Raw genomic sequence first — 21516 nt, 5'->3', positions numbered from 1 at the left:
ATTTTTTGGTGCATTTCCCTGATACTAGGCAAAGTTTGAAGCACACTGTCTCTAGGGCTAATGGACGGTGCGTTACATTTTTGTAAGGGAAAATTTGTCACTTCGGGGAAACAAAACCTCAGTAGTTGAATGATTTGCTATTTCTCTGCCTAGATTCATACTTATGACTGCAATTGCAGCATTCGATTTAATAGTAAGTACTGGGTTGGATGAAGGAATAATATCCTTCTTACATAGGGCTGTATATAAGCTTGTCTTTTGAAAGCTCCGGTACTTACCCGAGTGATGTACGGTAAATAGGATTGGACATTTTTAATATAAACTGCTCAAAAATGAATAGGAATATTTTAAATTTATTATTAGTCTATTAATTTTAATTAAATTAGTCAATATATTCTTGCTATTTGGATAATACAAAATAGAAAATACCAAACTTAAGTAAACAAATGTTAATCCTCGTTTTTAATAAGGATTTCCTTAGGAATAGTAAACATAAAGATTGCTTATTTTGTTAACCCTTTTTCTCCATTTTAATCCAGTTGAATTCACATTAACCATGGAAAGACATCATCTTGAACCGGAAGTTTGCTATGTTATTGTGAGAATGAGTTATCAAGAGACTCCGAGAGGCTGAAAGTGTCAATAGGAAGCCTGGTAGAGGATCTCAGCGCAACTCGACACTAAGGGAGGACAAAAATATTGTTATTGCTGCATGGAGAAACCCTTCCCATAGTGCCCGCCAGATCCTAAATGAAGTGCAAGAGTTTTCGGCATGTTTTGGCAAGGTCTTTATCACCAAAAACGATTCGTAATGGCCTCACATCTATGCCCCTATGAGACGAACTGCAGCTACCAGCACCTCAGGCATAGACAATTGGAGTTCTGTTATGTTTACTGATTGAGTCATGTTTCTATCTGTTTAGTGATAACAGGCTCCAAAGATTCTACCGAGAACAGGGGATACGTACAACGCCCCTGTTCGTGCTCCCTTCAGTGCAGTTTGGAGGAGGCGGTGACCATTGTCTGGGCTAGGAGTTATCACACTGGAGGACGAAGTGGACTCCATATTTTCGGACCTCACCGCAGTCAGCTATGTCAAAAGAATTACCGAGGAATACATCCCCTGAAATCAGGGATGTCATTGGAAGGGATTTTCAACTTTTGGATGACAATGCCAGACACTTAGGGCCCGTTGCACCAACTTCGTTTAACCTTGGTTCAGTACTGAACGGAGTTCAACACAAATATCGGCGTTTTTCAATCTCTATTGATCCGAGATCAAGTGATGAACGTCGATCAATTCTGAACGGTCGTCGAGCTCGGGTTAAACAGGGTTCAGAGCTGAACAACGTTCATTTGATAATATAACCTGCGCGTTGTTTAACCGTATATTGAGATACATCGAATTGGACGCATTTTTATCTAGTAATTTAGAGGAATTAACAGATGGTGAAGATTTCCTTGAGTTAGTAGCTCTACATATAAACAAAGAAAGGGTTTTTAGAACCAGACAGGAACATTTTCACGAATGGGATAACGATGAATTCTTCAATAGATTCAGAATGACAAAGAATGCAGTGAACTTCGTGTTAGAGAAAATAAGAAATTCAATCACTCATCGTACTACCAGGTAAGTGATATTAATTAGTTAGCTTTGAATAGCAATGATTTTTTTTTTTTTTTTACTTGATTGATAATGTTTTCAGAAATCAGGCTACCGCCCCTGAACTGATGTTACAAACTACACTTCGATTTTATGCAACAGGATCGTTTTTGACAGTTTGTGGTGATTTCAGTGGGTTGCATAAATCTACTGTATGTAGAATGGTGCGCAGAGTTTCTCGAGCTCTTGCATCATTGAGGCGAGAATTCATTCATTTCCCAAAAAACGAAGCAGGAAGAATGGCTGTCTGTGCTGAAATGTACAAAATCAGCAAATTTCCAAAGTGCATAGGTGCTATTGATTGCACTCATGTTCGTTTACAATCTCCAGGTATAAAACAAATTGCAAATATCTTTTTTCCATTTCTAGTTTTTCTGTTTAATTTGTAGGTGGTAATCAAGCAGAGCTATTTCGCAACACGAAAGGATTCTTTTCATTGAATGTACAGACAGTTGAAAGGATTCTTTTCATTGAATGTACAGACAGTTTGCGATGCAGAGCTGAAGTTCGAAAACATTGTTGCCAGGTGGCCAGGTAGCACACACGATGCCCACATTTTTAGAAATTCAGTCTTAAAAACACAATTTGAAAATGGAGATATGAAAGATCTTGTTTTGGTTGGTGACAGTGGGTATCCTCAGAGTATACTCTACAATGAGTCCTTAATTAGGACAAGAAACATTGTCGAGAGATCATTTGGTGTTTGGAAATGTCGCTTTCCTATACTTGCTATTGGAATGAGGTGCAACTTTAATTTGGTTGAGCCAATTGTGGTAGCAACTGCAGTATTGCATAATATATCAAGCATTTTCAAAGATCCGATTCCATTCATCAATGATGAAGTGGAAACACAAATTATTAACCTTATAAACCTAATTGGAGAATTGGAATATGATGGGAACGCAAGAATTCCATTTATCGAATATTTTGATACCTTATAGAAACACCATCGAACGTATAGAAGTTATGTAAAGAAGTAATACAAAAATGTATATAAAAGATAATATATAATAAAAGATAATATATAATAAAAGATAATAAATAATATATTAATATTATATAATAATAATTTAGTGTAAAGGAAATAATAAAAATTGTAATGTAAATTAAAATAATCTAATCATAAGAAATACTACTTTTAATAAAATATAACTGATATGTAAACTAAAATAATGCATTAATCAAACAAAATAAATTTTAAAAATGCAACAATTGTTTTTATTCCATTTTCTTTTTTGATTTTAAAATTTCCTTTTCTTGTTCAAGGACTTGAAGTCGTGTCTCATGTTCTATTTTTAAGTGAAGCGTCCTTAAATTGGGTTCTTCCAAAATGCACATCATTTTTAACTCGGTTTCTTTCTTATGACATTCTATTTTATTGTCCAATTCTTCCAAAAAAACAGTAAAAAAAACAATGAAATCAACACAAAAAGACTCGGGAAAGCGGTACAGCAAACAATATACCAACGACTGGTTGAACAGCGATCAGCTGAACGGCGGTCCCCTGCACATCGTGCAACGCTCCCTTCGAGGCCGAGTTATTCACCCTCCCTCCTCTCCAGACCTCAATTCCGTTGAGCCCATATGGGATGCGTTACAGAGAAGGCTTATTGATTATCATCAGCAATCAGATTTTTTGTCCCCGTTAATACAGTTAATACAGAATATTTCTATATCTGGTACCAATCACCTTTGCATTCCTTGGAAAAGATTTGTGATAAAATCCTGATGAATTCTTTCCCATTCGCCGTATACTCATCGCTTAAGTTTGTTCCAATTGTGTTCAAATGGGCTCAAATCTGGACTTCAAGCAGGCCAGACTAAGCACTGGTAGACAAAATGAGAGCACCACCCTTATATTTTAATGTATTTAGGTTTATTAATATTTTTGAATAACAAAAATAGGTTTGATACTAAGAAAAAAAATTAAATATAATTTTTTGTCCCTTTTAATACCGAGTATTTCCACCTCTGGTGTGAATAACGTCCGTTAACATTCCTTGGAAAAAAATTTCTGTAAAATCCTGAGGTTTCTTTCCCATTCATCAAGAACAGCCATTTTTAAATGTTCTTGGGTGTTAGGACTTGGGTTTGGCCGTCTTACTCATCGCTTAAATTGGTTCCAACTGTGTTCAAATGGGCTCAAATCTGGATTTCGAGCAGGCCAGACCAAGCCCTCAATTCCAACTTCATTCAGGTCATAATTTATTAAACAATTTATATAGAGAATATTTATGACTTCCAGCATAATACATGAACATCGGTTTTATCAAATGTTACATGATTTAACAAAAAACCAAAAAGCCAGTAACAAGTAAAATAATAACTGAAGTAACATGTGTTTTGGGTTTTCCAGTGTGAATCCATTTTGAGCAAGAGACCGTGAAACACATACCTGCATAATGTTGCAATCTTTTATTTTTAAACATTTCCTGTAAAAACTTTCGCCGAGTGTTCATATTTATTACTGTTTACATTGCATTTCTTGCACTTGCAGCATTCACATTTAATAGCAAGTACTGCAACAAGCTGGGTTGAACGAAGGAGTAGAAAGAGTAATATCCTTCTTACCAGGGTACACGAGATTGTGTTTTGAAAGTTCCCATACTTACCAAAGTGATTTACGGTGAATAAGATAGATCATTTTTAATATCGATGGGTTTTCGTATGCTGATGAACTACAATCAAACGTGAGAAAATTAAAGCTTTGTGGATATGAAATGCTATGTTTGGTATATATCATGTAATGTTTAGATATATTTCAATAACATATTAATAATAATTATCATATATAAGTTTTTATTTTATTATGAATTAATTTCATAAATTTACGATGTAGATGTGTATGATTATACAGCCAAAGACTTATGCTATTCTACCATCTTTCTGCCTTTGACGCAATAAAATCCAAAATAAATTGGCTAAAAATTATACAGTGTTGTTATTAAAAATGTCAGTTTAAACTTTGGGTATAAATTGAATTTTTGTAGTAATATTTTTTTTATCATGCCATCGTTTCAACAAATTCATGTCCACTGGTAGACAAAATTAAGGCACCACCCTTAAATTTTAATGTATTTAGGTTTTCCACATTTTTGCATAACAAAAATAGGTTTGATTCTAAAAAAAACTTGTTTCTTCCCTTTAATACCGAGTATTTCCACCTCTGGTTTGAATGATGTCCGTTAAACATTCCTTGTAAAAGATTTCTGTAAAATCCTTAGGTTTCTTTCCCATTCATCAAGACCAGCCATTTTCAACTATACTAAGGTGTAGGAACTTGGGTTTCGCCGTCCTACTGATCGCTTAAGTTGGTTCCAATTGTGTTCAAATGAGCTGAAGTCTGGACTTCGAGCAGGCCTTAACAAGCACTCAATTCCAATTTCATTCAGGTCATCGTTTATTAAACAATTTATATCTAGAATACATTATCATTTCCAGCATAATACCTGAACAACAGTTTCATCAAATGTTACATCATTTTAAAAAGAAAACCAGAAAGCCAGTAACAAGTAAAATAACAACTGAAGTAACAGGTGTTTTGTATCTTCCAGTGTGAATCCCTAGCCTTTTGACCAAGAGACCGTGAAACACATACGTGCATAATTTTGCAATCTTTTATTTTTAAACATTTCCTGTAAAAATTAACGTTCGCCGAGTGTTTCAGGCCAGTAGAAACGGAATTTGGACTGGAAAAGTGTACAAAATGTGAGTTGAGAAGCGTGGATCGCCTGGAGGCAAGGAAGTGGCTCTCCATGCGGGAGGCGGGCCAACGATGCGACAGCCCTCCTCGGGAGCATGGCACTCTTTCCCGTCCTTTCGCATCCGCATCATCCCCGCCGAAGAATAATCCGCCGATCGCGTGCCTTTTATCCCTAAATTATTACTATCAATATAATGTAGTTTTGCAAATCTTTTTGTTCTTCAAGTTAAGATTTGAAAAGGTATACCCTTTAATTTTTCTAATAAGATCTGAGTGGCCAGTTTCTGAATGAAGATTTTAAAATTCAGGACCATCTTTCCTCACATCGGAGAGATGGCTGAAGGAAAGATAGAAAAAATGAACTTCCAGAAAAAAAGAACTTCCAGACTTTTCATTGTTTATTCATATATTGGCCAAGTGTTACGCAATAGAAATAAAAGAACAGTGTTTCCATAAAAGTAGGAGTGAATTGAGTTTGGGCTGTTACTTGGTCGTTTTTTCACAGTTAGTTGTTTGTTGGGACGTGACCTACACAATTAAAAGCAAAAAGAGACCAATAACTTTTCTTTTTATGTAATTTTTCATCTATTGTTTATTTATTTTTATTCCAAAGGTACAATAGGGCTTTGTACATTTCTTATAAATAAATTTCGTTTTATAAATATTGTAGAATAATAATAAAATATACAAAGCAATGATGATAATATATTCTGTAAAATAATAATTACTTAAAATGGAATGACAAAACGACATTAAGAAGAAAATCAGATGGAGAAAGAAGATGAAAGGAAACAGGCGAGAGAAAAAGAAAGAGGGAAGAAAAGGATGATTCATGTCATTTTTAAAATCTCATTGTCAGATTACATGGACCTGAAACAAGCCAGCGAGGAAGCAGAATGAACCTACCACAGAAGCAAATTCCATAAACTTGGCATTGTGATGAACGGCCATGACCGAGGTCTGACCCCAGGCTGCCAACACCTTGGGTGGGTATGTCTGGAGCATAGTAATAATTTAATACTTGTTACGCGATCAACCAGCCTTTAATACGATGTTGATTGGGATTCGGGTTGTGGTCTTCAAACATGATGATGAAATGATATTTATTCATCAGGATAACATGGCATGTAATTTAAAAACAGATTTGAATAATTTGTGTGTGATATACAGTGGGATTCTAGAAAAAGACAAGGTCTCTCTCCAAAGATCGTAATAATACATGCGTACATATTTATTTATTTATTATGACAGGCTGTGATAACATAGAAATACCAATGTACTAGAAATTAAGATCTTATTTTAAAAATTGTGGAAAATGATTGTTATCAGTAGGTGATAGTGTGGGGAACCTCCCACCTGATAACGTGATAAACACAATTTTCTAGTCAAACGCCTGTGATATTTATGTACCTAAAGAATATTAATTGTTAAGTAATTGTTACTGTTTTAAAAAAATGCATATATATGTAAGAGGCTATTAAGAAGAGGTTTTTATTTATTTATTTATTATATATGTATATAGTTTGTATATATACATATCGTGAAATGTGTAATGTGTTTAAATTATGACTTTGTATCTGTAAGTAACAACAAACTGACAAAATAATTTATAACTGTTTAAATGATTATGTCCCTATGTCTCTGTAGATCCCCTGAAGAAGGCAATCATTTAATGTAATGTAATAATGAAAAAAAAGCTGGAACTGCCGCCAGATTGCGAGACGTTATAGAGCAAAATCTTTGCATGTGTGTATTATTGATGTGCAAATTCATGTGCAATATTGATCTTATATTAAATTAGTTATTAATTTTTACCTTATTTAGAACGAAAGAATACGTGTATTTATAAACTTTGCCACTTATTGGGTGAGCACATACATTATAATCTGTAATATATATTTGTCAAAAATGATTTTAAAAAATGTATTGATGTAATAAATCATAAAATCTGGCAATAATTATTGCTTTCTATATCCTTTGTTTCCTTTCATAAAATTGTAAGAGTCTCGATACTTCTTCTAAATAAGTATATACATATATATACAGGGTGAATTGCTACTCGTGCTACAAACTTCACCAGTAGATTCTTGACCCTAAAATGAACAAAAAAGTTCATATTGACCATGGTCCGATTCNTATATATATATATAAAATCTTTTCATAATTGGAAGCCAAGATGGAGAATTGGGAATTGAAGACTATTAAAATATCATTGATTCGTATAATGTACAGGTAATTGACATAATTGACTACATTGAAAAGCAGTAGTTTTTAACAAATTTGAAAACAAAGTTATTTGCAATGTTAATCATATGTTTTTGTTATTGACATTGTAGTATTAGAAATTTGGCTAAATTTTAATGGGTAGTCTTGGTAAGATGCGAAGGAGCAGGGTGAGTACGCGTTAATTCATATTTTCTTCTCAAAACGTATAAAAACCGCCTTTTCAGGCAATGAAAGGAGACAGCTTTCAAGAATGGAAAGCCAGGAAAGACTTGGAGGCACAGCAGTCCAGGATGACAGCACTCATCGAGCAAAAGGAAAAGATGAGGAAGCAAGAGCTGTCGGAAAGGGAGAGAATAAGAAAAAACGAGATGCTAGCCGTGGAAAGGATGAAAAGGAAAGAAATGCTCGAAAAGGAACACTCGAGGAAGAGGGAATTTCACATGGAGGGAAAATCAAGGACCAACGATACGGCCAACACTTGGCCATCGGTCAAACAGGAAATACCAGATCGTAGCAGTTCTATTTGTAATGTATAGTTAACACGATTGAAACGACGGTTAATTTTTACGACTCATTTCTGGATAATTAGTAAACACCACCTCAGTATTTTATTAATTTCTTTTATATTTTATACGAGCCAGAGTTAATCCATTGTATAAGAGTAAACACTGACTTAACTATTAAGCATAAACCATAAATGTTTCAACTGATTAAACAAAGTTATTTTGTTCTATACTTATATTTTATGGAAAACCGTCCTATATGTAAAAAAATATCTTTTGCCTTATATTAAATTGTAAGGGTTAAACTTTTAACGCAAAGACGTCATATTTTGCAGTTTGAAGCGTCAGTTGTGATCAGATTTTTTAGGCCTTATCAATGGTTAAATGTGGTTCCATGGTGGTATTCACTAAATAAAACGTATTCCAGAACGACGTTTCTATCCTGGGATATTAACTTTTTTGTGATTTTAATCTTAAATCAGATTTTTTACATAAAAGAGTAATTTCTCAACCTTAAGAGCATTGAAATACAAAATGACCTTTATTTTACAAACTACATGAGATTTCCCACAAAGAATAACAAATGGCATGGCATTTTTGAATATACACAATTTGCAAATTCCTTCCAATGATTTTCCATACAAATTTGCAGGATTTCACCGAAGTTATTTTACAAGTATTATTGCAGTAAGCTAACTTTTACAATTTTTAGACTTTTTTTTAGTGAAATCCCCTTAGTAAGGTTTAAAAATATTATATCGAACCCAAGGAGAACAGAGAACAAGAACGTCGTAAATCTTGTTTTCGATAAAAACATTTATTATTTGGTACGAAAAATTAAATACATTCTTCTCATCAAAATTAATCTTCATTAAATTATGCCCCATGATGACTTGTGGGAAATGTAATGCATTTTATGAAATAAAAGTCAGATTTGTATTTTCATGATGGTAAAGTTGAGATTTTACGATATTATGTAAAATAAAATTTTTCAATTAATTAATGTTTTTAGTTGAGATAAAAAAGTCAGTATCACGAGCGGGATTCGAACCCACGATCTTCGGCTAGATACGCCGCTCCTGTACCAGTTGAGCTATCGTGACCTCGATCCATTCGGACACCAACTTCCCATCTCAACCCCACCTTTGGAATTTTCCCTCCTTTTTGCCATTTTTCAAATGTCGTGTAATCTATTTGATTCTCGGCGACAAATGAAATGGCCACGGAGATTTTTAGTGAAAGTATACTTCATTTATCTTATTAAATTCACTAGTTTTCGTGGTCTGCATGAGTAGATCGAGGTCACGGTAGCTCAAGTGGTTGAGCAGCGGCGAATCTAGCCGAAGATCGGGGTTTTGAATCCCACTCGTGCCATTGACTTTTTTATCTCAACGAAACACCTTAATTAATTGAAAGATATGAATTGGTCAAGCGGACGACGAAAACTAGTGAATTGAGTAAAATAAAATCCTATTTTAGACTAAAATCACAAAAATGTTAACTCTCAGGAGAAAGTCAAGATAGAAACCTCGTTCTGGTGGCACAGAACTAAGTTTTATTTATGAATCCCACCACGGCAGAATTGAAATTTAACCCTGCAATACCCCTTATATTTTCCCTAGAACAAAGTTGATGTAGTATGAAGTACTTACTAAACTTTTAAACCCAGCCATGTAAAATTAAAATCGTCGAACATATTTCAAAATAAAGACCGCCAGTCTTTCCTTTTGTATAAGCACAATCGATAGACGGAACAAATAAGAAGTAATTGGACACCAAATGTATGCAACAGAATTTTACTAAATTTGATAACAGTACGAAAGGTGGAGCAATGTTTCAATTAAAAGAAGCCCCGGATATTCTACGCTTTTAGAACTAATTACGCTTCCATTTTGAATCCTGGTCTTTTACTATCTAAAAATGACGAAATTTTTAATTTCTGCACTAACTCCTAGATTCACATGTACAACTTATACATTTAAAAACGTTATCGAATGCAACGATGATTTTAATTGCTATATGACCAACTGGTAAATGATTGGTTTGAAAATTGTAAATAGTCGGTCATATTCGTTAAAATTTAAAAAATAAATAAAGTTCCAAGTCTTGAAGAAGGGAATCTGAAGCTGGACAAAAGAACATTTTCTTTCTTATTATCCTCAATACTGATTATTTTTAATACACAACTATAATAATTTAATAAAATATATAAATAAAATATATTCAAGACAGATTTGTCCTAAAATTAATGTCTTTTAGGACTGGCCAAATCTGACGACAAAGGAAATAATCGCGGACCAGACAAAGCTAAGCCAGACAAACGTCAGCATTGACAACTGCAAGAAAAGCGGCTCCTTGACGTTTAGCCAGTGGCTTCACAAAAAAGAACAGGCCCGGATGGGTAAAAACTTAAATCACAGACCAAAAAGGGTAATTAACCAAATTACGTTTTATTTATAAAGCTGAAATTCGAGAGAAAGAAGCTAGGAAACAGGAACAAGAGGCCAGAGAATGGGAGCAACAGGAACAATCGAGAAGGGCCGTACGCGAATGGATGGAAAAGACTAAATACCGCACCCTGGATAGACATTATCGAAAGCACAGTAATTCGAAGTCATTTAAAACGTTTTTTTTTCGAAAATTTACTATTTTATATAATTGGACTTTTTCAGACGCTCAAGAGGCACACAAAAGAATGAGCAGGACTTGAAAATAAATAAACGAAGTTCTGGCTTACGTTTTCTAATACTGCCGTTGCTGTAACTGTTGGACAGTCGAGTAATTAATCTACGTAATAAAGGAACTGTATGACAAAGCTGTGTTGTTTATGTGAACATTGGAAATTGCTTTTCATGGTTCGGTCAAAAAATATCTTTCCTGCAGTAAAACGTGAAAGTTGAAATGCCTAAATTGTCCTGGTATTGCAAAAACTAAAAGATTTTACTTAGGTTGTATTATTTATTATATGTTGTTAATTTAACTTGACCTTTCTATCTTGCGATTCTGGGGATTAAAGTCCAAAATGAACCTATGCCCATAAACCTGCGTTTTAAGACCAATGTTGACATATGGATCGGTGGTGTGGTGGACCAAGACTCTGCAGGCAAAAAGAATTAGGGTATTAAGTGGTACTCAATGATAAGCTTGTATCAGGGTCACAGACGCCATGAGCACAACACTACCTATGGCTCTGGAGGTGTGGTTAAACCACCCACCGCTTCAACCACTTGAAATATCAACCCAAGCAAAACCCAGAGCAATAGCCCACAGGTTTTAAATGGAATCTGAGGCCATGTAAATAAACAATGGAAATTGAGGGAGGAGATACCATAATACAATTTTACTAAAAAGTACAAGGTACTGATACCAAAACGGAAAGAATGGGCCAAAAAAGACCGCTAACGGCATAGTAGTGCTGGAATAGTGACGTGTCCAAAACCGACAAAGGCACGGGAGCTGGATTCTTTGGATGAACCAAAAAATCGAACTGACGGGAAATCTACGTAAATTACCACAGTTTTCCAGTCTGAAATCATAGCGATTGAACACTGCGTCAGGGAAATAAGAAGGTTAGAAATACATTCCCGGAAGATAGCCATCTTCTCTGACAGTCAGGCAGTACTAAATTCCCTAGCCCATGCGAGGTGAAGGTAAAGAGTGGTTGGATCTGCATGGAGACCCTGACGGAAGTCAGTTGCACTATGACCTGCTCCTGACATGGGTCCGTGGGTACTCGGGGCATAGAGGTAACGAAAAGGTTGACATGCTTGATAAAGAGGAGGCCAACTTGGACCCTCTGAGCCCTGAACCCTACTGTGGCTTAGCATGGTGGTAGGTCGAACAATAGCACAGGTATGAGACCCGCGAAGTCACATAGAAGAGCCCTCGGCAAACCTTACAAGGGAATTACTGGAAGGCAACCGCAACCGAACCAGTATTTTCGTTGGACTTCTGACGGCGCTTTGCCACTTAATAAAGCACATGTACCGGATAGAAGTACAGACAGAAGACAGTGCAGATACTTATGTTTGTGTGAAGGTCTATGTAGGTACAAGTTCTTGCAACTAGGACAGGAAAAAACACAAGCAAGATCCTACTCTAAGAAGCCGCTGGCAAGGCTATGGAGGTTCAACATGATGCTGGACAGTGAGTTTGCCCAATAGATCTACTCAGGTCAATGTTCAGAAATCCATGTGGCCGCAGAAAGTGCAGAGTTAGAGGTGCACTTAAAAAATATTATTTATTTATTTACAATTGCGCAAATTGGTGCCCTTAATAAATTTTATAACATATTATAAACAAAAGAGAATAGAAGGTGAATACAAAAATTTTTTTCCTATTTATTAACGTTACTTTCACTGATACTTAGGAGGCTAGTGTCCCTTCAATTACATGGAAACATAGGGTGAAAGGTTTTTGGCATGAGGGTTTGTGTGACAGGTTAATTGTTTGTGAAATTTCTTGTAGCTGCTTTTCGCTGCTTCAAGGACTCATTAGATTTTAAGGCCATAGTGAATTGTTCGATTGGATAGTATGTAGAGGATGGGTCATAAGGTACTCCCTTGGTGTAGCCGAGCGTCTGCGTGAAAGAGAGAGCCTCTGATGACTTAAAGTTCCCGTCCATGAAGTATAATTTCAATATCATATAGTAAGTAAAAAGGTGAAATCTATTAAGCTTCCAAACCAGCCCCGAGTGTCATACCCTAGCCAAGGCTTGCTTCACATCTCGGAATAAACCGGTGTAGCACTCCTTTCCATCAAAAGCGGTAGTAATGATGTCTGTAACGCGATAGCTGATCAGAATGAACACAAACCTGTGGTCAGGAATAAAGGCGAGAATTTGGCCTGTTGGCAACAGACTAATTAGACGGTAGGATTATGCTATGAGCGTTTTAAGATTTGGAATCTTCCCGTTGAGGGAACATTTTCATTGGGATGTTAAGTATCTAGTTCTAAGGATAATTGTGAAGGCAGGTAAGGAAAACTAGTTGTATAGGTAGGTAGGCTTTATAAAGATCACAACAGTGGAGAAGTTATTAAGAGATAACAATAGATTATTATTTCTCACTCTCTAAGAGCAGGTTACGAGGCAACTGAATCTTTACAAGTCGATGAGGATTACTGGGATGGGATCGAGGGGAAAGTTGTATAGGAGGATTAGAGTGGAATTGGAGGCTAGTGTGGAATTTTTTGTACAAACAACTAATGAACGCAACATACAGACGTTATGCATGGTGTAAACATAAAAAGTCATTTAAAAAAAAATAAATAAAGGATTCTGAAGAAATTGGAAGGTTTGATTTAACCCTATCAATACCATATTGGTTTCAGTGTTGTGATGCATATAATATGCCAGGCTATTGTGTTTACTATTGTTTAAGAATAGGTTAGGTTTGAAATGATTGGATAGCTGGTAAATCATCCTAGTGTCAACCCGGAACAACTTGGTTTTCAGGAAATTTATAAAGAATAGTTCAAAATATAAAGGTGAGATTGTATCAATTAGCAGGAGAGTGTGAGGGAGGTAAAAATTTCGATTTTTTTCCATAGAGGACCTAAAAACGTACAAATTGAGAAAAAACTCTACACATCTTTTTAATCCGAACGCAATACTTTATCCTCCTTCAAAGGGAAAAACTGAAGAAAAAATCACGTAATTTAAATGTTTCAATACTTTAATTTCAAAAAGGCACATAATTTTCATAATTTTCCAAAATGTTTTTTCGTCATAGTCTGCACTGTAAATATTTTGTCACCAACAGTAACGAATATAAAAAATTTATCTCCAACTTAGAGGTTAACACATGAGAGAACGAATAAGCAAATTAGAAGCAGAAATCAGAAAAGCACTATAAGGACATGGCTAATCAGGAGAAAAATCATGGTCTGCAATGTAATTGTTTATCACAAAACATAAACGAATAGAAAAAAACCCTCACGGCGGTTAGGCGTAAGAGGTAGACTTTTTTTTGCGGAATCAATCCAGCGGTGCTAAAAATTTCCTACTTTAAAAATTATAGAATAATTTGAAAACAATGGGTATATACTATTATTTACTTTACACAAAACGTAACATCATAAACATATTGCAATAGGATAAAAAAATTAGTCAAATGTTTTTGTTACTTATTAACAGCTGGCGTTAAGTTAAATAGATTCGGGCCATTTTTTCCTAGACTACCAAAAATAATGAAAATAAAATAACGGTTTACTAGTTAACTACCTAATTTGAAATATTATTTAAGCTATTTAATTATTTTCCAGTCTAACCTCACTAATGCTTTTTGATAACAAGGTGAGATTTACGGAAAAAGACGTGTGATGGCTACACCATATTTTTTAATAATATACACACTTTTAAGTACTTTTTACCGCGATTTCTCTGTTAATTTAAAATAAATTTTGGTATATATGGTAGCAAAAAATTAAGAAACGCCTACGGTTTCATTTTCTTATTAAAAAAATTTGAGCTTTTAAACGAAAGAAATTAGGTTTGAAAGTACCGTATTATAACTTTTTAAATACTGCTGGATTTGAGCCAAACCAAACTTAAAATTCACAAGAAAAATCCAACTTAAAAACGGTACCAAAAATCCCAAAATCCAATAGTGACGGTAGAGCTAGGAGGGAGAAAAGTTAAACAAACTGCGGGAGAAAACGCAAAAATGGCTAAAATTTTGATTGCATTTTTTATTTTAATCGGCGACCCCAGTCCATTTGGCAGAAAAACAATCTCAAGCGTTCATATAAAATTCTTTACTACCCTGCCAAATTTCATTATGCGATCAAAAATGCGAACGTCAGAGAGCGCTAGATTTTTGAAAGAGATCTACCTAAAATTAAACATCAACGTAAAGGTTTCTTGATATCAAATCGAGTAATCGAAGGATCGAACCGGGAGACAAAAAAGCCAAAGCGTGACAAGTTAAGAGGAAACTGATTTAATTTTGGGAAGGTTTAGCAGAGGTAACAGATCAAGGTTTGTGTAATACTCTTCGCTTAATTAAGGCTAAACTAAGACATATAACATCTTCACTTGGCACAATGGGGGGGGGGGAATGGTAATTCCCGATTTACTCTCCCCTTGGGTCCGCCACTGGTGAGAAGTCTGGAATATGTCACCGATTAAATTCATCAAACAGTCACAAGACACACATTAAAAGATCAGATGTTAACAATTTATTGACCACTACTGTATGATATAAAAAGATAATCGTTTACGTGTAACAGCCTTGGATGAAATATCGCCAATGGTAGCTGGAACTTTGGCATAATTTTATCCCGTTTCGACCGTAGATTGCACATTAGTACACTTCAGGCAGAAGGAAGACCCTTGGAATTCAATAATAAGCGCAGCGGCGAGAAGTGTGATCCTGACAGCGAGGAACTGCGCGTCTGAATGCTTGCAAATCACTGCAACGTCCTGGCAGTCTTGCTGGAGGTGTCGGTATCTCATTTAAGAGCGAAGTCGGCCGCAGCTCCACCGTCGGACCCACCAATCGGCATTACTACTAAAAATCGTCCTGTCTGTTTTAATTATTAAAAAATTAATAACAACTGTCATGTTTTTTAAAACAAACCGACCTGTTTTGTGGTCTTAATATTTAATCTCTAAATTTTAAAAGAAATTGCAATTTTAAATATTTTAGATGAAATACCCCAGTCGTATCTTTGCTTGCTTTTCCCCAACTTACTTATGGTCGTTATCATAGCCGTATTTTCTCTTCATTCACATTTTCCCTTGTTATAAAAATTGATGTGATGATTTTGTAAACTTAAATGTCCATACTCATGAAACAAAAGTGAAAAGTTCGCCAGCTGTTTCATCGATATTTACATTTATCAGAATCTCAGGTTTTAAGGTTGCAAAGTAGTTTGTATTTTCCAAGTGGAATCGTAGCATCACTTTTAAAATCCATTTGAGCGAATGCCGCTGCAAGACAGAAAATTCGAAAAATCGAAACAAAGCTTCGGTTTTAGTTACCATTAATTCATTGGTTAGAGCATAATGCGTTTGCGGAAAAGTGAAAGCAATGGTTTTAGGCAAAACGAGCGCAATGTGTTTGAGCAAATAAACAAAAACTGCGTTCTTATCTTATCGAATCGAATATTCGGAACACGAGGAAGAAAACTAAAAAAGCATTACATTAAAAAAGTGACGTTGTGTTGCGATGAAGAAATATTTTGCGTTGCCTTTCACCGGAAAAAAGTGCAGTACGCCTTTACGTATATAAATAAATAAATATATATATATATATATATATAACTACATCATTACATTACGTAAGTAACTCCAACAACCACCTTATTCATTACCGTAAAGGCCGGGTGGTTAGGGTGTGCGGCATATATTTGCCACGCTAGCAAGGTTCGAATCCCAGCACATCCCATGGAAGTTAGACGTTGAGTCTTATTGCAAGACAGGATTTGGTACTTTGGGTACTGTTACGTGTACCTTTTTTGGCTGAAGCTCAGTGTTACTAAAAAGTACAAGATGACTGACATACGAAGAAACAAAGAGTAGAAAAATAAATTCATTCTGTATTTTATTATCGTACGTAACAGCAGATAAATACGTAGTCAGCATGAAAATCTGTGATGACCCACTGACGGACAGTCGTGATGTCCTTCGTCCCAAACAGTAGTCACTGGGGTTGGTAAGACAACTTGGAAAGGTCGGGTCCGAGCTGCGAAGGGTCTTCGAAATGTTGCGGCGGTCTGAACTGTTCGGCCTGCATCCTGGTGAATAAGATACCGACACCTTCGATAAGAGCTAACAGGACGCCGCCGATTATCGCGCTTCCGGCCATCGCGGGTACGCCGTTCCTCGCTGCCAGGATCCCACCTGTCGCCGCTGCGCTTATTATTGAATTCCAAGGGTCTTCCTTCTGCCTGAAGTGTACTAATGTGCAATCTATGGTCGAAAACAGGCCGCCCCACACGGCGAAACTTCCACCGATTATCGGCGACCTTTGTTTCACAGCCGCCACGCTACCCTGGAAAAGGATCATAAGATTATGAAACATTATTACTAAAGTAAAACGAATAAACAGTAGAAACCTTCTGCTTTTCTCTATGGAACCTTAAAACACAGATTACAATTCCTTTCGGGGGGAAAAGTAAAAAGGGAAGAATTAGAAAAAAAGGGATAGATCTGGGGGGGCGTCGGTGGCCGCAACGGTTTAGGCGTTGACACAGCGCTCATCACTGTAAAGTAAAGGTCCCGGGTTCGAAGTCGGTATTTAATCCTATTATTTTGCTAACTTCAACCAGAGAAAAGCTAAAGGCAGTATTCACAGAGAATGCAGGCACAGGCTCCAATAGCCAAACTTGCACAAAAGGGATCAAACTAATGCTGTGATAGAAACGTCAGTCGGAGAAGTTTCTGGGATTTCTGTCAATATCATGATCCCAAAATTCATCCCAGAAAGCTTCCAAACAAAACACCTCATAAAGCAGACTGGGAGAAAGATTGCCAGTTAATACCTATTATATGTGGTACACAGATGGTTCCAAAATCGAATATGAGTAAGGACCTTGTATTTTTGAAAATTGTCAAGGACTCTGCAATATGCCACTGTATTTTAGGTGGAGACAAGAGCTATTGAACATTGTGCCAAAGCTGTCAGACTGGGTCTTATACACTAAAGATTCATCTGCTCGACCAGCGAGGGGCACTCAGACTACCTAATCGGTAGTGAAGTATAGAGCTGTTTAGAAATTGCATTTTAGAAACTGAGGTCGTGTATTAGCTCTAGATGGTGTTGTTACGGAGTGTTGTTGATTGCCGTGCGCTGTCGTGAGAGCTCTTGATGGATGCCCCCAAAATAGAGGTTCACAATCAGTAAGGACCTGTCTGACTGGTAAAATAACAAAATCACCTTTGACAAAGGAAAGTTATGTCGGCTTTGAACTATTTTGCGGCATACCGTTACCAAACACCCAGACACATCAGATCAATGGGTTAATAATAAGGTCCTCGTTTCAATATGAATGTAGCGGACAGATATATGCAAAAAAATCATCAAAGAATCATCGCCGGAACTAACAGCAAAACTACTAACTAAACAAAACTTTGGAGGTGTAGTAGTACTAGATAGTACTAGAGTAGCGCAAGCTTGACATATGCATATATACACTCGGAAAAGTAGAAAGAGGCCTGTGCAGATACTGCATGTTACATGACCTCTGCTTGTGAAGAGAATTTTGGAAACTATAAGGGTGATATTTTTTTCAACTTATACAAGACATATTCAAAAACAGCAGGAGTAGAATGTTTTGTTCGACGTTACTTACTGCGAGTCTTCTGCTGAATCCACTCGGAGCATTTCTGAAACCTTTGATCGACTGGAAAACGGAACCTCCGATGGTGCCCATCGTGAAGGCGCCTCCGCAATCATCGACGATACGCCAAGGACAAGGTTCTCGTGCGTATTCTTCCATATCCTTGCCTTAAATAATAATAATAATTTTAGAATAGAGACAATACGAGAGGTGAAGTATATGTGATAAGTTTGTAATCATCGGCAAAATGTTCCAAGTTAAATACACCAATAAATTTTGGAAATGTAAAAAATCTACTTACTTTTTTGGCAAATTATCCAATCTGTCGATCAGAAGAATGAATGCGGTTTCGTGGTAAAAAATGATGAGCGAATGTTAGCTTTCTTTATGAACGAAACTTTTTCCTGTTCAGCTGATGTCAAATAGTTTTAATCCCGACTGCTCACGCATTTTTTGTATAAAATTTTCACTAATTTTTAGAAATGTAAATAGTTTTTGAAGATCATTTTTGCACTCAAATTTCTGAAATTAAGATTAATGAAACTTTTTTTTAATAAAAACCTCCAAAGTTATTCCAAACATTAGAATCTTACGTTATAACCACATTAAAATATATAATACCAGAAGCAATATGTTTTTACACTAATAAAAATAGTAATGTTGATGTTACCGATTAACGAAAAAACAAAAAACAACAATAGTTGAACAAAATGTTAACGTTCCCGTTAAACAAAACAACAACAAAATTCTACCGTTTTAATTACATAAATTTTTATACTTATCATTGTCAACTAGAATACGTAATTTTATTACATAATTAAGATGGCTATGATACCTGCCGTTTCGTATTCTATTGTTTATTATTCACGTAAATGAATTACAATAATACAAAATGGCGCATTTCTAAATTATTACTATTAATAGACCGCATTCTGAATAATCCTGCAAAAAGAATGTAAGTTAATAAATATATAACCACGGTCACATGTGTAAATCGCATTCTCGACGCAGCATAAATAACATATTAAACGTCTTATTGTATATCCATAGCGATTGAATTGTCTGAATTTTCAGAGGGCAGCCTTTTAACGCCATTTCAGAAATTTAATCATTCTCGAATTGAATTTTTACTAAGCACAATGCTATGCTTCATGTGCTGCATTCACAATTTATTTAATAATTTTTGTCGTTATTTGCTTACGAACTTACAGAATTTTCTGTGACTTACCTTGCTATGCACCCCACCTGTAAATGGGTTACACTGATAAAGCGCTGGCATCGGGTTGCAAAATACAGATAGTCTGGAACTTAACATGTGCTATAAAATGGAAATTCTACGATATTATTGTTAATTAGTTAATATTATGTGTACTTATTAAATGTTATTTATTAATATTATTTTTATTTTGCAGAAAAAATGTACAGTCGTGAAATAAATATACAAATATATTTTTGCTAATGATTAATTGATTCATTTGAGATTTTAAAATAAATAAATTCCCTTTGTGTCATCCTACCTCGTGGACATTGACTCACTGAGTTCGTTAGGAGTACTAGTGGTCACATTCTCGGCGGATCCTCCGTCGTGCTTTTGTTCGAAAGATATACTGAGTTAAAGCACCGTTTCGAAAAAAACGGTAGCCGATTGATTGGTACCCAGAAACGTCATGCTGCAGAGGAAGAATTTTTCGGGTGAAGCGGAGAGAGTAATCTGTAATCTGAATGGAATAAGAGAAATACAAATTTGTTGAAGTCGTGAAGAGCGCACGAGAATGCGGTAGTTTAGAAAAACAACTTTTTCAGTTTTGAACGTTTCGACCTTTAAGCCAGAAACACACTTACCCGATGCTACGCCATGCGACGCTACCCGATGCTACCCGACGCCTTGCCACGTTTTGGTGGGGTGTGCACATCTATCCGACGCAAGCACACGTCGCGTACAGTCCACAGCGTTTATCACAATAATCACTATCACAATCGCAACGCATCTTTTGTTCTTAATGCACTATTTTGAGCAAAACCTTGTAATAAATTGTTAGTTAAATTTTATGAGCACAACCATCTAATAAATTGTTTGTTAAACTTAATTGTTTTAAATAAAGTTACTCCTAACCATCATAATTAAACAATGTTTATAAAAACTTATGCATTTTTGATCTCGTTTAATTTGGTTTACATTAAAATAACATGTTGTAATTAATATAACGACAAAATTACATGTACTTAGTTTGAAATAAACTACAAAAAATATGAGTGTCCTGTTCTGATGCTACCCGACATTACAAAATGGTGTAATTTTACGAGCAAAACTATGAAATAAATTGTTAATTAAATTTTATGAGCAAAACCGTGTAATAAATTGTTCCAATTTTAGTATATGTACCGCCGAAGCGAGTACAATAAATTGTTAGTTAAATTCATTATATCAAAAAATCGTATTCCGGTGTTTTGATTAATTTTCTACCAAACCATTAAAATTAATTTTTTAAATAAAAACTAATTAATTTTTAATCACAGTTAATTTGGTTTATATTAAAATAAGTATGTTGTAATTAATATAACGACAATAATACATGTAGTTTGAATAAAAATATGAGTGTCCGGTTCTTTTGTCTTCGACTGTACTCGATGCGACCCGACGAAAATCTGGACAGTGGGGATCGCAGAGCGTCCGGTGGGTTAGCGTGGCATAGCATCGGGTAGATGTGCACGGAGGTAATGCAACCTTATGGAAAATCGGAGTTTGGATTTGCGTCGGGCAGCATCGGGTAGCGTCGCATGGCGTAACATCGGGTAAGTGTGTTCCTGGCTTTATTCTGGTCGGTCTGGTGGTCAACAGGTCGAAACGTCGACAAAAAAAATGAAAAAGGTGTTTTTTTTTACCACTCCTCTCGACTTGAACAAATCATGAAACGACAGGTCACACACAGAAATGCTAATAAAAAATAAATACCCAAAAAGACTGATTGAAAGAGCTATAAAACAACAACGGAAGATTTTTGGTAATGATAAATATCAAAAACAAGATTTTTTTACTTCTTTCTAAGATATTTTTTTTGGTATTGGAGCCTGTGCCTGCATTCACTGTGAATATTTCCTTTAGCTTTTCTCTCTTTTTTTTACTTTTTTTACGATGG

The 21516-nt window shown here is 35.5% G+C and overlaps 2 protein-coding genes, 1 long non-coding RNA gene and 1 pseudogene across 11 annotated transcripts; 2 read left to right on the top strand and 2 right to left on the bottom strand.

Moving 5' to 3' along the window:
- Positions 1-1187: 1187 nt before the first annotated feature.
- On the top strand, positions 1188-2647 carry LOC106667025 (annotated as a pseudogene).
- A 5017-nt stretch (positions 2648-7664) lies between these two features.
- LOC106667136 (golgin subfamily A member 6-like protein 22) lies at positions 7665-10910 on the top strand. The gene is made up of 5 exons (XM_014394862.1): positions 7665-7759; positions 7817-8122; positions 10355-10496; positions 10558-10698; positions 10768-10910. Exons 1-5 carry the CDS (start codon positions 7727-7729, stop codon positions 10803-10805), a joined length of 660 nt encoding a protein of 219 aa, XP_014250348.1. The 5' UTR covers positions 7665-7726; the 3' UTR covers positions 10806-10910.
- Positions 10911-15259: 4349 nt separating this feature from the next.
- LOC106667030 lies at positions 15260-16194 on the bottom strand. The gene is made up of 2 exons (XR_001340510.2): positions 15790-16194; positions 15260-15606 (listed from the first exon to the last, which is right to left on the bottom strand). It is a non-coding gene; the product is annotated as an uncharacterized LOC106667030 (long non-coding RNA).
- A 422-nt stretch (positions 16195-16616) lies between these two features.
- On the bottom strand, positions 16617-19623 carry LOC106667129 (mitochondrial import inner membrane translocase subunit Tim17-B-like). Of its 9 annotated transcripts, none has more exons than XM_014394856.1 (4): positions 19608-19623; positions 18677-18901; positions 18392-18546; positions 16617-17091 (listed from the first exon to the last, which is right to left on the bottom strand). In XM_014394856.1, the coding sequence occupies exons 3-4, from the start codon at positions 18536-18538 to the stop codon at positions 16741-16743; spliced, it is 498 nt and encodes a 165-aa protein (XP_014250342.1). In that variant the 5' UTR covers positions 18539-18546; positions 18677-18901; positions 19608-19623; the 3' UTR covers positions 16617-16740. The 9 variants fall into 9 exon arrangements, with proteins under 9 accessions (XP_014250342.1, XP_014250336.1, XP_014250340.1 ...); XM_014394850.1 differs by having other exon boundaries at positions 18681-18901; XM_014394854.1 differs by having other exon boundaries at positions 18392-18541; positions 18681-18901.
- Between the last annotated feature and the right edge of the window lie 1893 nt (positions 19624-21516).

Source organism: Cimex lectularius, unplaced genomic scaffold (genome assembly GCF_000648675.2).
Source record: "Cimex lectularius strain Harlan isolate CLEC.00 unplaced genomic scaffold, Clec_2.1 scaffold181, whole genome shotgun sequence".
Taxonomy (NCBI): Eukaryota; Metazoa; Arthropoda; class Insecta; order Hemiptera; family Cimicidae; genus Cimex; species Cimex lectularius.
This window is presented reverse-complemented; position numbering and strand designations above follow the sequence as displayed.